General features: G+C 43.4%; 3 protein-coding genes across 3 annotated transcripts; 2 read left to right on the top strand and 1 right to left on the bottom strand.

Annotated features, from left to right (window-relative positions):
• The first annotated feature begins 1,240 nt into the window (after nucleotides 1-1,240).
• Nucleotides 1,241-2,897, top strand: LOC120799320 (interleukin-12 subunit alpha-like). Its single transcript, XM_040144410.1, has 7 exons — nucleotides 1,241-1,348; nucleotides 1,450-1,601; nucleotides 1,701-1,787; nucleotides 2,003-2,044; nucleotides 2,221-2,343; nucleotides 2,469-2,513; nucleotides 2,766-2,897. The coding sequence occupies exons 1-7, from the start codon at nucleotides 1,273-1,275 to the stop codon at nucleotides 2,895-2,897; spliced, it is 657 nt and encodes a 218-aa protein (XP_040000344.1). The 5' UTR covers nucleotides 1,241-1,272.
• A 1,718-nt stretch (nucleotides 2,898-4,615) lies between these two features.
• Nucleotides 4,616-8,391, top strand: zp3b (zona pellucida glycoprotein 3b). Its single transcript, XM_040142690.1, has 8 exons — nucleotides 4,616-5,223; nucleotides 5,443-5,558; nucleotides 5,716-5,819; nucleotides 5,984-6,161; nucleotides 6,279-6,396; nucleotides 6,535-6,620; nucleotides 6,841-7,103; nucleotides 7,527-8,391. The coding sequence occupies exons 1-8, from the start codon at nucleotides 4,804-4,806 to the stop codon at nucleotides 7,631-7,633; spliced, it is 1,392 nt and encodes a 463-aa protein (XP_039998624.1). The 5' UTR covers nucleotides 4,616-4,803; the 3' UTR covers nucleotides 7,634-8,391.
• Nucleotides 8,392-11,903: 3,512 nt separating this feature from the next.
• arl14 (ADP-ribosylation factor-like 14) lies at nucleotides 11,904-13,232 on the bottom strand. The gene has a single exon (XM_040143922.1). It carries the CDS (start codon nucleotides 13,186-13,188, stop codon nucleotides 12,583-12,585), a length of 606 nt encoding a protein of 201 aa, XP_039999856.1. The 5' UTR covers nucleotides 13,189-13,232; the 3' UTR covers nucleotides 11,904-12,582.
• Nucleotides 13,233-15,617: the final 2,385 nt, after the last annotated feature.

Here is a 15,617-nt window from a genome sequence, read left to right as displayed (position 1 = left end):
TGATTGTAAAAAAAATTCCAATAATAAATGTTTCAATGGTGTGTACTTTTCTTGTATTTAGCTGGTTTTCATGAGATTTGATTTGCATCACACGTTCCAACTAAATCCACATGGGTCAATATTTACAGTAAAACCAAATGATGACAAAAGACACGCACCTAAAAATTGTGTCATCAAGTACAATATGGGAAAGTGGGACTGCTCTCATTCACATACTCGGTTTTACAGTTGCACAATGAGAGCAGTTGTGTTTCTCTGCTCATTCACACATTCACACTTAGGTTAACACTAAATGTAGTGTAAATGAGTTTGCTGAAGGATTACCACAAGGGGAACAGCCCTGACCGTGGGGACAGAAGTAACACTCAGTTACTCATCAGTTGATCTAAATACAATTCCTATTAAATTTTTTTATTATCATCAGTAAAAAAGTAAATGATCCAAAAAAAAGAAAAAAAGGAAAAGAAAGGTACCTTTGAAGCATACACATCACACATACTATAACTTCAACATGTGAATTTATAAGACTCAATAAATAATCTCCAACTCGAACGGCTGCTCATTTTTTAAATTATTTAAATAATTTGGCTTTGAAAGGTATAAATTACATTTGTAATACTTATGTAAAAATTAATATAAGAAATAAATCTTTTTCATTAAAAGCCAATTTCTCATTCATATATGGACAGCGTTCAAATTAACATTCTGCTTTTATGGGTTTAAGTTATTAAACAAATAATGTTTCAAATTCTTTTTTCCTAAATATGCCAGATATATATGATAAAAATCCCCATTATCTAACAAAAAGGCAACTTCTACCAGATTTACCTGATCCTTTAACAGAGCTGTTGTCAATCACTATGGGTTTTTTTTTTCTGTCTGGTACATTAAATAAAATTAAATGCTTCTATTTGTGATTATTAATACATTGGACACGATCAATACTGGACAAATGTTAGATGTGACCATTCAGCATTACAGTTTAAAATAACATACAAGAGAATCCTTTGACTCTGCTTTCTCCTCTTTGGAAATGTCAACACTGAACAGTCATCAGTGTGAAGCTCCAAGGTAAACTCAAGATATCTGTATAGGCCTTTTACTCATCAGTGTCTCTGTTAATTCCAGTTTCACCTTGGTATTTAGTGATATGGGGCGGAAAAGGAATTTACACAACCTTAACTCTGCTCTTTCATTTTACATTTAGGTGTCAACACGCTAGTGCAACATGAGGGAAATCCCTGCATCACTCTGGGTATAAAACACTTAAGAATGTCTGAGTTCAGTCAGATGCCAAGAAGCAATCAGCAAGCAACTGCCTTACCCAAGATGCCACTCATCAAGCTCTGTGAGTATCATATACACTAACTGAGCAATATCTGCTCTCTGCAAGAAAATAGTTGAACTTCAAGATTTACCAATCGGACTCTATTTTTCTCTTTTTGCCAGGCTTCGCTCCGGCACTCCTGCTCCTAGTGCTCAGCTGTCCTCTGTGGCAAGTCAGCCAGTCTCTGCCAATGATGGGTAAAGGACCGATGACAGACTCATGTGTCTCATATGGACGAACACTTCTACAGAACATCACTGATGCTCTCACACAAGTAGGCCTACACAACTGAGTGAAGATGAATTTCTACACTGTCACCTTTAATCTGTCTTAAATTCGCAGTTTGAAATAAAACTTTCTTTCCCTGCCATAGAATAACCTGTTCAGTGGGATCGACTGCACAAAGCAGGGTATGGAACTGAACACGGAGACAAACACGCCATCTGTGTGTGCCCCGAAGGTACGAAACGAAAGCTCACATTTTTCATTGGGATGTATTTCAAGTATGAGACAAAGCAGAATATTCGGAAATGAAAATCACATAACAAATAATTCTAACGTGCTGCTGTCTGTGCAAATCTATTTTATGTCCAAGTAAACAGAACTTTTGTTCATTCTTTTGTGACCGTGCCTCTGCATTGTAATACAATCATAGAAATGTAGTTTGTCCCACAGGAATCAACATGCTCTGGATTCGCTAAAGCAAAATTCGATCAGGTAGGTTAAGTTCTGCCTCTGTGACAGAAGGGCTACTTTAGGAATACCTTTTTTCTATTGTTTTGATTATCTTCATTTCATACGGATAAAATAAGTCTGACAGAAATATAAAGCCAAATAATCTCAGCCAAGGTGTAAACATTAAATATAACTAACTTTGCTGTTTTGCGATCCAGGAGTCATGTCTGACAAACATTGGGGAGGATCTGCATCACTACTACAAATTTCTCGCAGCTCAGCCGGACCCTGAAAGTTTACTTGGTCCAACTGTTCTGGTCAGCCTCAGAGAATTCATGGAGGTATCTCATTTTACACAATGCAAAATCCCCGCACTGCCAATCTTTACACCAGTAGCTCTTGTACCATTGAACTGTTCGTTGAACCCACGGTAAAATGGTAAACATCAATCCTTTGCTCTCAACAGAACTGCTTCGCATGGTCCCTGCCCACAGACTTGGCCTCAGCGCAGGTAAGTGATGCATGTCACAACGATGAGTTGAAAATACATTGCAAATTTTTTTTTTTTTTTACTAAAGTCTCTGTGGTTTCAAACTTGTAGAAAGATCCAAAAAACTTGTTACTTCTTTTTATTAAGAAATGCTATGCTAAAACCAAACAAACAAACAAAAAAACTGGATGAAGTAGTACATACCTCTTATGGAAGACCGGTTAGTGTATCACTGTGAGAAATCCTTCATCATGGCTGTCTCTTATGTTAAAGGCTGCTGCAGACCGTCTCAGCACCTACGATGAAAGGCTGAGGCTCTGCAAAGTGCTGAAGGGCTTCCATGTCCGCACCATCACAATCAACAGAGTCATTGGATACATGAACTCTGGCGAACACACCAAATGAATTCTCTATTGAGCTCTAACGCAGAAATAGTTTCAGAGAGCTACATAGAAACACTTTACAAAGAGACTACAGGAACTACAGTTTCTGTAGTCGCACAGTTTGTGCTACAATCAGATAATCTAGAGAACACTTCAGTCTACTTTATAGCTTTTCAAGGGTACATATTTATTATTTTCATTTAGTCATGTAATTTATATTTGACATCAAGATGATGTGTTAAAGTACATTTTTACAAAAGATATTGACAGACTATACTCTATTTATTTATTCATGATTTTTATTTATATTTAATTCTGGACTATTTATTTTGAACTATTTATTATTGTTATTCACTTGGCTCTTATATTCATCAAATAAATATTTTTCCTGCATAAATCCTGCTGATGTATCATTCATTTCATCACTTTTCAGTCTAATTCCAGATCATGTGCTAGTGTGAGATGATTTAAGTAATATTGTCCGTGATCAAAAGGATCTACAGGGACACTTCATAGTCACAGCAATCACATATTGATCAAATGTAGTCGTTGGACTTCTTTCAAGTAAGAGCTTGACAGCAGTCGGTTAATCTTTCGCTACTAAACAACAATATGTGATTGCAGGAACACTTTGAACTCGCTTTAACTGAGAGAAATTCTGATTTAATGGTCCTTAATTCCTAAAAAAAAAAAAAAAAAGGCCTTATTTTGCCACTGGACTATTAACTGCACACCTCACTGTAATTTCCTTTAACCAACTCAGCCTGACCAGCTGAGCCTTTTGAGAATTACTAAGTATTAACTGGATGCAGTAGAGTGTTTGTTCACACTTCATTTGGAAAATCCAGTGTTAATAATCAACGTACTATCAGGGGATCATAATAATGTCAGTAAAAAGTCTTTTGATATTCAGAAGGATGTGAAAGTCAGTCAAAACGTATTTGATTTCCGCTGTAGTGTTTGGATTAGACTATATTTACACATAGCAAAGAGTTGACGGTGGGGTGTCCAGGTAAAGATTTTCTTGGTCAGATGAAGGCTCTGTGGTGTCTTCATAACTTCACTCAGTGCCGACTGAAAATTAGCCATTTTGGTTGTGGGAATCATGTTTTTCCGAACGTGCACGTAAGCTGCGTAGGTTTGTTCGCAAAACCTTACCGAAAGCGAAATAGCAGCTTTTGCTTTGAACTGAGACGAGTGAGATTTGTGGTTGCTGGGGTCGAGAGAGAGAGAGAGAGAGAGCTTCGACGTGACGTTCCTGCCCCCGGGGAACGCGTGAGACAGTTTGCTGAAGGGGATGAATCCAAGTCGGGCACGGGAGGGGCAGGCTGAGCGGGATACCGGGTACAGATGCGGTGGAACTAAAGACACTGGGCGGTCTCCGCGCATCGTACTGCGGGATGGACGACAGTCACAAGCTACATCCTCCTGAATGGTCACACGGTTGAATCGAAACATGTGTAAAAACTTTATTAAAAAAAAAAAAAAAGAAAAGCTGAGCACTTTGACCCCGAGCATTTATTGCAGGGCAGCGGCATTAGACTGGCTGCTACGCGGCCTGACAGGCGAAACCCGGAGCAGATAAAGTTTGCGGTCCACTTGCACGATGCCGTCTCGACGCAGACCGAGCGCATGTGGCGCCGCCTGGTGGGAAGGTCAGCTCATAGCGCGCGTAGCCCTGCCAAACAAACACGGCACCCGCGCACACATGTACAAAGTTGTGTGTAATTACATAGACTGAGAAATGCTAAATAGGCCAGCACGCTTGTGTTGACACGCTCGACGGCGTGTGCGCGCTTAATGAAACGGCTAGAATCAGTCAAAACCAGGTGTGTTTGAGTAGGTCAATCACTTACACCTGTGGGGGTATTTTCAGCGGTTGCAGGACCGAGTCACTCCTTCCCAGACCTGGATGTTCGAGCCCAAGGATGGCCCGCAACCTGCAAAGAACCTCTTCCTGGTGGATTATCGTCCTTCTCTCAGTTTCTACGCTCGCAGAGAGCCGGTTAACGCACGGCCGAGGCTCCGGCGCTGCGAACGCCCACGCCCCGACCAGGACCCACGGTGACATCCAGCCCAAAGGGTCCGCGGTCAGACAGCAGCAGGGCGCCGAGCTCGGAGCGCCGCCTCGGCCTCGGCCTCGGCCTGTCGTGGTCCGGTGCCACCCAGACTCGGTGGAGGTCGTGGTGCAGGCGGACATGTTTGATACAGGCCTCCAGGTGGACGGCAGACATCTTCGCCTGGGCTCGGATCCAGTAGCCGAGGAGAGTTCGTGCGGATCAGTCCCGTCGGGGGAGGCGGAATTCACCCTCCGGGCCCACCTGATGGACTGTGGCACTACACTCTCAGTGAGCATCGCGTTGTTTTTAAGTGGCGGCTCGACCGTAGGTGGAGTGTTTAGAAAGTCGTCACTGTTGTTTCAGCTGCCCGTGTAGGTCTAGACAGTTGGTTTCAGCAAGTGTTGCTGACTCCTCATACGCCCTTAAAACGACTACCTCTCTGTGTTCGGTTAGTTAACCTCTGCCTTGTCAAGAACATGCTGAAGAACTGACAAAATTGTTTTCCAGTCGACAGGGGAGAAGATCATCTATTCCAATGTTCTGGTCTACTCACCTGAAGCTTCATCTGATGGCTTGCTTAGATTGGATGGAGCAACCATTCCTGTTGAATGCCATTATGAAAAGTAAGCTGTGCACTTCCTGACCCAGTAGTTTGTGTGCAGTGTAAGATGCAGCTTCTTTAAATTATTGATACGATTATTCTTGCGTTCAGTCCCCTCGGAAAACTAAACAGGGCTAAGAGTAAATATTGAAATAATACAACGGGTTTTCTATTTTCAGGGAGTATGCGGTGGATAGCATTTCTCTGCATCCCACCTGGGTTCCTTTTGTCTCCAGGACCTCAGCTGAGGACCAAATAGATTTCAGTCTGCGACTCATGACTGGTATTAAAAGGATGGCAGCGATAGAGCATCTTTCCTCTACTCTCATGCATCTTCAGAGGAGTCTTATGCAACATTTGTATTAGTAATGCTTCGCTTTGAAGGTGCCTGTTGGTTTTTCATTTTATAAATATTTATTGATGTTTTTATTTTCATCATCTTTGTAGATGACTGGCAGTTTGAGAAGGGATCTTATTCGTATTACCTGGGTGACCCCATTCATTTTGAAGTCTCCACCATCATTGCTAACCACATGCCCCTGCGAGTCTATGTTGACCACTGTGTTGCCACAGCAACTCCTGATGCAGAGGGTACCTTAAGATATGACTTTATTGAGCATAATGGGTGAGCGCCAAAACCACATCTTAAATAGTTCCATCCTGCCACCATAAAATGGAAAATCTATCATTCTAGTTTTTTTTCATTTGGGAAGTGCTTCCTAACACTTTGCTGCTATAACAGATGTCTTGCTGATGCTTACCTGACGAACTCCAGCTCCCATTTCCTACCGAGAGATGAGGAGCACAAGCTGAGATTTCAGCTGGATGCTTTCAGGTTTTACCAGGAGCCCAGCAACCAGGTCAGTTGTCTTTTTCAAAGGTTCATTGTAAAAAGTGCATGCCAGCGTAAGACTTGCATTTGTTACGTTGTCCTGTTCAGTATACATGAGACTGAAAGAGGAGTTTGATTGTATTTCTCACTAATATCTCTACCATAGGTCTACATAACCTGCTATGTGAAGGCTGTTCTCATCACGTCAAGTGTCAGCTCACAAAACAGGGCCTGCTCTTTAATTGAGAACAGGTATTATACTAATGATGAAGCAGTTTTATAGTCAGCATGGTCAGTATAGTGTCACAGTATTATCTCAAAATTAGTAAAGTTGTCTTTCTTGAATGCCATATCATCTGAAAATGTTTGCCTCTGTTTAAGGTACAATACATCATATCTGCTGTATTTCTATTGACAACATTCACCAGACGGGAGTTCCGTGTATGTTTTTAAAAATTCCCGTCTTGTCCAGATGGCAGTCAGTTGATGGGAATGACCGGACATGTAGAAGCTGCAATATCTCCCATCGTGTTGAGGAGCCTCCATCCACAAAACCCCCGCCAACTACCATCGGCACCAAAGCCACGGTTTCACAGGAGAGTTTGGTCCAGAACAGACCCGAACAAAATCCAGCCAATTATATCCGTATCCGTCCAGGAATGCACCAGAGCCAACACAACCAACCACCTCATTCCTCTACTAGATTAATGAAGAGAGAAACGGACGACAAAGCAAGTGAGTACAACAGATATTGCATTTTTATTTTTTATTTTAAACTACTGTATGTACAAGTTTAAACTAACTTCATGGGCACATGTTACATTTTGGCACATTTCTAGGCACAATCTGTTTTTCCTAATTACAAAAAATTCAAATCCCAGGATTTACTGATGGGTTTTTAATGCAGACTAAATAGTTAAGTCTGAGTTTTGTTTGTTTGTTGTTTTTTTTTTTTTTTTTTACAGCACTGTTTTTTAACAATACAAGAGTACATTCTCAATTTATTCTCAGTAGATAAACACAATATTTTATTTATTTTTTTGAATATTTGAATATACCAGTTTATTTTATGCGGTCCAATTATTCATTGAACCCTCAGTGCAGCTGAAACCGAGCCTTTCATGTTTTTAACGAGACCCCATGTGATTTGCTTTCCAGGGAAGACTATGCAGCTGGGGCCCCTTAATGTTCTCCCATCCAGCAAATTTCTAACAAGACCATCAGATTCCAAAATGGTGCTTTCATCAAAGAACAAGACCACCTGAGACTAAGGATAGGACACTGGAGACTGTTGATTTAAAAAAACAAAAACAAAACAATGATTTCACTGTTGCCATGAACAGGGAAAACATTTTTGACACAAATGCCAAACCCTGCGAATCCAGAGATTAATCTCGTCATTCGACTGTCTTATCACTTTAAATAAAGTTTTTTTTCCTGTGAACTTTACTGTCAGCCATTTTCAGAGGAACAGTACTTACATTTTCCATGTTCCTTAAAATGTGTTTTTGTTACAGTTCTTGTCTTTTCTATACAAATTTCAAACCATTAACTTGGCGCTTCTTGTTGCATCTACCTTATGCAAGAACACACGGACATCACAATATTCTCCATTATTTCGATATCTGATCTTTACAAAATCCAACATCCTGTAGTTCTTGGCCAAGAATTTGATATGGATTTAGCAAACAATTTAATTAGTATTGGATTTTAAGCACTCAGACTCATTAGGCTCAAGCAACAGAAGTGGATGTGTGTGTTTGTGTATTTTAACACAGTGCACAACACACAATGCATCCATTTTTGACATCCCCCTGGAAAGATACATCAAACATAATGTTGACTATTTTGAACCAAGGAGAAAAGCAGACATGCTATTAGGGAGCACTTCCCTCCATTACAACCCACAAGCTACTCATCGTGTAGTCACATAATTGATTAATCATTGTGAGGGTACATAATGGGATATAAAATGTTTGCTTCGCCTGCCACATCCAGTAAAATGATTTGTCATGGTTCACTATGGTAAAAGTCTACTTTTTGAAATTGAATCAAAATTGTATGCTTTTGGTCCCTTAACTCAGTTATAGGTTGTATTTGTATTAAAATAATTTCAATAAATTTACTAGCTATTGCGAGTAAAGAAAGTACCACTGCTGTTTTTTTAGGGGCGTTGTTGCAGTCTACACCAGCCTTTCATTCAGACTTTTAGGAAATTCCTTGTTGACAGGGGCAGCATTTTGCACTTATAGCATTTTATATATATAGCTCTGGGAAAAAAATTGAGACCACTGCAAATTTTTCTGAAATCAGCATCTCTATATGTATGACAGCCAATACATTCCAATGTCTGTTGAATTCCAACACAAGCACACCTTATTCTACTTAATGAGGTACTGATTAGGTGATCACTTGAACCAAATCTTATTTAACAAGGAAAGGTATAAAAACCACTGCTGTGGTCATCACTATCCTCTTGCAATAGGACCAGCTAGATGGCAAAAACAGTGCTAGTAGTACCTCAAAAGTAATTGGAAAAAATAATTGACCGAGCCAAAAGAAAAGTTTTGAGTGAGGAAAAGAAGGGTTCAATTCTTGCTTTACTGGCAGAGGGATACAGTGAGCGTCAGGTTGCTTCCATCCTTAAAATTCCTAAGATGGCAGTTCATACGAACAAGGTCAAGCAGCAGACATTGGGGACAACACAGGTACAGACCGGCAGAGAGAAAAAAACGACTCTCCACTGACCGGGATGACGGTCAACTCATTCGAATGTAACTCAGCAACCTTAGGATGACATCAAGTGACCTACAGAAAGAATGGCAAATGGCAGCTAGGGTGAAGTGCACGGCAAGAACGGTGTGAAACAGGCTCCTAGGGGCAGGGCTCAAGTCGTGTAAACCTAGAAAAAAAGCCCTTAATCAATGAGAAGCAAAGAAAAACCAGGCTGAGGTTTGCAAAAGACCATAAGGATTGGATCATAGAGAACTGGAGTAAGGTCATCTTCTCTGATGAGTCCAATTTTCAGCTTTGCCCAACACCTGGTCGTCTAATGGTTAGACGGAGACCTGGAGAGGCCTACAAGCCACAGTGTCTCGCACCCACTGTTAGTTTTGGTGGAGGATCGGTGACGACCTGGGGGTGCTTCAGCAAAGCTGGAATCGGGAGGATGCGTCTTTGCGAAGGACGCATGAATCAAGCCACGTAAAAGGTTATCCTGGAAGAAAATTTGCTTCCTTCTGCTCTGACAATGTTCCCCAACTCTGAGGATTGGTTTTTCCAGCAGGACAATGCTCCATGCCACACAGCTAGGTCAATCAAGGTGTGGATGAAGGACCGCCAGATCGAGACCCTGTCATGGCCAGCCCAAACTCTGGACCTGAACCCCATTGAAAACCTCTGGAATGTGATCAAGAGGAAGATGGCTGGTCACAAGCCATCAAACACAGCTGAGCTGCTTGAGTTTTTGTGCATAAATTCACCCAACAGCAGTGTGAAAGACCAGCAAATATTTTCTGAACTCTACCTTAGTTAAAACATTAGCATTGTGTTGTTTAAAAATGAATATGAACTTGTTTTCTCTGCATTATTTGAGGTCTGAAAACACTGCACCTATTTTGTTATTTTGACCATTTGTCATTTTCTGAAAATCAGTGCTCTAAAGGACAATATTTTTATTTGGAATTTGGGAGAAATGTCAGTAGTTTATAGACTAAAACAAAAATGTTCATTTTACTCACATACCTATAAATAGTAAAATCAGAGAAACTGATAATTTTGCATTGGTTTCTTCTTTTTTTTCCAGAGATAGATAGATATAGATAACACACACTCAAATCAGCCGACATGAAGTAGACCAAAACATTGCAGCCTTTTAAGAGATGACCTGACTTGACCCCTGAATGAGCACGAAGCAGTACTTATATTGCAAATGGAAATAGATGGTTGTGCTCTTGCCAGCTAGAACATTTAGTAGTCAGCACCTCGGACATCGCCCTCATTGTTTTCTCCAATGGGCGTGCTGTGCGCTGTCCGTGGTCCCTGAACACCGACCCTGGCTTCGACAGGCCGCTTTTTTTTAATGTCCCATCCCACCTTCATCATTAATCAATGGTCATTTATCGGCGCTTACCCCACGACTGGTCGATTTCCTGGGCGCCTGTTTACTTTCATATCAAATGAAAAAGCCATTGTACGTAAGGCTACGATTTGCTTGGCCGCATCAGTATACCCGCTAAGTGCATAATAAATCCTGGGCACACTTAAGTACACTTAGGAGTTACTGTCAAGCTTATTAGCATATTCATCTGTTGCAGAGAGAATACATGCACATTCATCTCTCTGAGTAGCCCCAGTTGTACTCTGGTGGATTCTTCGTGCGGACTATTCAACGTGCCAACGTATGGACGGCTGATTGTTCGTTTCCCTTCTTTTCTCCAGTACTTTTATGAGTCCTCTGGGCATGCGGTGCGCTGATGATGGCTCTGCGTCAGCCTTTCAAGCGACGCGTCTTTCAGCGTATTATCCACAAGTGATTCGTCTCGCCCGTCTCCTGTTTCCCAGGCGTTGTCGTCGAGGTTCGCTGGACCCCCTCTCGCGTCTCTCATTTCTCTGAACACAACGGCGATGTGTCTCCACAGATGCCGAATGCTGGCGGTGCTCGCCGTCTGCTTCCTTGTCCGCACCGTCGTTTTTTGCATCCGAAGGTGTGGACAGGCCCTGTGTCGAGATGACCAGGTCTGCTGCGCGCAGGGAAACGCCACCACTGCCGTCACCTGTTGCAAGCCATTCGTGGACAAGACTTACTACAACATCGCCATGGTCACTCGGAAACTCTCTGGGGTTCTTATCATGCTGCTTCTCTTCGCCGTCGGATACTTTGTCCAAAGAGTGCTGTGCTCTAGATCCAGGCAGCTCAGCCCGCCGTACAACGGACAGCCAACTGTTACCACTTCACAGGAACCGCTTGTGGAGAGCTGCACGCCGGACGGCTTGATGGATCCAGCTCCAGGAGCCCAGCTGCCCACATACGATGAGTGCAAAAGCCTCCCGACGTATGAAGAGACGGTGCGGGACGGGGGCAGAGGACGGCCGGAGTCTTCCATGGGACAAGCTACATGACAAGGACGTCAGATGGATAAAGTGGGGCTTTACTATACAGCACTATAGGATATTTAAGAAAAACCTGAACAAACCGCCCAGGACATTGTCTGGTGTTTTCCTGAACTGTATGCCTCTGTGCAAGAATATTTTTGACCTAATATTTTATCGCTCGTTGCCCCATTTCTGACAAGGCAGCCGTTGACAATGGCTTTGGTAATGTTAATAGATCTTCTAATGTTTCACAGGTCAGTAATAAACCAGTAATTAGACCAAGTTTGGGTTTGCCATGTCCCGTTGGCTGATGCATGTTATGCGCCAGCTCTCTCTTTTTGGCTCATCGGGAATCAAATTGAAATAAGAACCATTGATTGACAACTTCTTATCATTTACCACAGCAGACTGGATGGATAACTGTTTAAAAAAAACAAAAAAACAAAAAAAAACCCTAATGATTTACCAGTATTTATAACTGCAGAGTGAACGGCTTTTTAGACAGAAAAAGAGAATCGAAACGTGTGAATAGATCACCGACTTTACTAAATGCACCACTACCGAACTGAAAGGATGAACGCCAGCGAGATTTCCCACACCCGAGGATCCCTGCCGCGGTGCCCCATGTCACCAGAACCTCGCCTAAGAGCTGTGATACTGATCCCGGACCAGTGAGGGGCCCCTGCGAACACCGGAGTTGAATGCACTTTGAACGTGGCTGCGTGAGATAACCGACCCCTGTTTAATAATTGAAAGGAGATATGCATACATCTCCACAGTCACCCATCGTGCGCCTGTGCCACTCGGCAGTGGGTTTAATGCACCGTAGCACACTTTACGCTGTAGGCTCTGTTGTGTTTCCTGTGATATCTACAACGGCATCATAGCAGCCACCCTGATGCCTTTACTCACTGTTCAGTATCCTGCAAAATTCAACTGCGTGAGCGCGTAGGAATCACTGCGTAATGGTTCTTCCCTGTCGACTCTACCAAAAGGTGGGATCTCTCTAAATAGGATTCATTCTCGGTATAAAGGAGTTTAGCTGTAGATCAACGTATTTCAAATTTCCATTCGTAAGATTGTGGCGGTGTGAAAACACCGCATGTCCTCTAAATAGAACTTAATGTCCGCTACTCGCTCTTAGGTATTGCACTGTTTCCTTGATATTGTCTTTCATCGCCGAACGGTCTGATGGGAATTTGACCATGTGGACCACCCGTCTGAGGGCCTCTTCAACTCCATATCCCGTCGATGCGGAGCAAGGCTGAACGAACCAATCCCGGCCAGAGCAGATCCTCCTCAGGTTAAACCTGTCCTTGATCTCCGTGGCATTCAGAGCGCCGTCCACGTCCTGCTTGTTGGCGAGGAGGATCAGCGGACGGCCCGGCAGCTCGTCGCTCCTCAGCGTTTTTTCCAGCTCCCTCCGCGCCTCCTCCAGGCGCCGCCTGTCGGAGCTGTCCACGACAAACGCGACAGCTGCTGCGCCCGGGTGGAAACTCTCCCAGTGCTGTCGCATCTGCCCCTGGCCGCCGACGTCCCACACGGTCACGGCAACGCTCTTCCCGTTCTTTCTCGCCTCGAGCATTTCCACGTTGAAGCCGATGGTCGGAACGGTGCTGACACGCGCGTTGAGTTTCAGCTTGTAGAGGAGAGTCGACTTCCCGGCGTTGTCCAGGCCCAGGAGCAGAACCTGCGCCTCGGGTTGTTTAGATCCTCGATGGCCCATGGCGACGTGGAGCGACGAAGAGCTTCAACTGAAGTGGGACAGTCACAAGTCACATTTACAGTAGCCTATTGTCGCAATGTTTGCTCAGTGCGGTGCCCGGAGTTTAATAGATAAGCCACTAGCTCCATACTGACTGTCACTCAGGGCTCTCCCCGCTGAGGTGCCACGCCAGGGATCAAAGTTTGCACCTGAAGATAAGTTTATATGCGCTCTCACAAGTAGAGATATACTCTATCGGTTTTACAGTGGCCATAACACTGTTAGCCATGTTTTATGAAATGTGCATGCATGGGTTATAAAATGTTATCCTAAGACATTTTACTGAAACAGCCTATATTCTGCTATTCTTCAGTTAGGGCTTATCGCTGTAAACCAAATATTATTCTGACAATAAAAACACTGGAAATACTTCTGAAATAAAAAAGAATAAAGGGTGTGTGTGTGTGTGTGTGTGTCTCTCTCTCTCTCTCTGTCTCTCTCACTCTCTCACACACACACACACACACCCTGGTGTGCAGTGCCTTGAATACATACGAGATACAGTGATTATCTGACTCAAATCCATTCCAACTCAGTTGAGTAATTTTATTATTCACTTAAGGACAACACACGTTCCACAGTGTAAGTGAGAATCAACAGGTAAACATGATGAACAATTATCAATAATAATGAACAATATCCAAACTTCCCCAGCCAAAGAAATAAATGCAGTTTCCCATTGAACCGGCGTTGGCCTCCTCTGTATAAAGAAAATATAGTGAACTTTAAAGTCTTTAAATGTTACTTTCAACCTACAAACAGTCCCCGCACTCCCACCGTGACAACCCCTTGACAGAAATGGCAAATGTCAGGTGGCTGTTGTAATCTTCAGACGCACCATCACTTTCTCCAAAGCTCCTTGAATTTTCTAGAGCTGCTCGAAAACAAGGAGCCACAAACAACTGGGAAATTATGCTGCTATGACACACTTGGGTTATTGAAAGACATTCTGGGCAAATATTAAGTCTCAACTCTCAAGGTGGGTCTTCATTGTCCTCCAGTCATATTCAATCATACTCAAGCTACCATTAAAAAAAAAAAGTTTAATTTAAAAGAAACGTTTCTTCGTGCTATGGTATTGCATAGATGAATAAAAGGCATTCTCAAAAGAAAGATAAAGTCAAGTAAAAAGAGGAAAAATAAATGAAGGTTGGTCAGCCATTGGAAGGGTGCAGTTTTCACTCTGACCCAGTCGGCCAAAGTACCCTGTGTTTACAAACCACACTGGTGATGTTAGCGGTTATTAAGACCCAAAAGTATCCAACTCCCAGTGCTGATTTATTTGACCTAGTCCACATTATTCTGAAAACATTCAACGGGTGTTTTCATTCTTAATTACTCTTATTAACGCAGTGTCGTGTCACCAACATGTTGAAAACAAGCCGTGCGCCTGACGCATGGCACTCTTTACCGATTTTCATCACCTTCCAGTCGACAATGTCTCATACGGACTAAATCAATAAATTTCAGTGATCATTCCAGCCACCTCTCTCGTGTCGCGGAGACGATTTAAATGCACCTTGACTCGTGGAGGCGCAACTCAGAGCCGGAACCCATATCACCGGCATCTCCAAGACTCCGGAGCCGAAGGACGCACAGAGTGCATCCGACCACGGGGCGCCTGACTTAATTCCATCGCTGAATTCCTTTGTGGTTCACTTCGAGATTTCTATTTTTTCTATCAGGACCTGGTCCAGTTCTCGCCCGGCTTCACCCACACGCCGCCGGTTGGGTTATCCATCACGTACACCAACCCCCCGGTGTCGCAGCGGCTGCGGGGCCGAGAATGGGACATCGACTTCTCCTGCGCCCGGGCAGGGGAGTGAAGACAGGCGGACTGATTGGTCACCTTCCTCTGAATGTGGACAACGGAGGACGGAGCAGAACACATGTCCCCTGCGCCAACGCGGTGGAAAACCACCCTCGCTTCTAGGGAGGATTTGGAGCCTTGCTGCCCCATATTGTAGCTTAAAGTGAAAAGAATTCCGAGGGAATTCAAAATCAAAGCAGAACTGTTATATTCTGACGTATTGTTGAGTTGGCAGGATGACAAGTTTTCTTCCACTGCTGCCTGCGCGCACTTGCCTCACTTATAAAGCGCCAAATCCATATAAAATAGGGTAAAGACTTCCCGTCAAGCCGTGGTGTGACGCACCGGACATTATGGTTATCAGACACCTGAATGTTGCACCGCGGGCCTGGAGCGTTTGGATCAGTTCCTGTCCGGGCTATTCTGAGCACCCGCAGCTGGCGCAGGCCGTCACTACGCTTGTCATCAGCGAGCGCCGGTCAGCCCGCCTGCAGGCTGCCCTGCAAGGGGCAGCGCAGAGGTATGACACAGTCGAGCTGTTTGTGGTCCAGCAGAGTCATCCCAGAAACACTCAAGAGGA

Source organism: Xiphias gladius, chromosome 14 (assembly GCF_016859285.1).
Source record: "Xiphias gladius isolate SHS-SW01 ecotype Sanya breed wild chromosome 14, ASM1685928v1, whole genome shotgun sequence".
In the NCBI taxonomy this organism is placed as follows: Eukaryota; Metazoa; Chordata; class Actinopteri; order Istiophoriformes; family Xiphiidae; genus Xiphias; species Xiphias gladius.
This window is presented reverse-complemented; position numbering and strand designations above follow the sequence as displayed.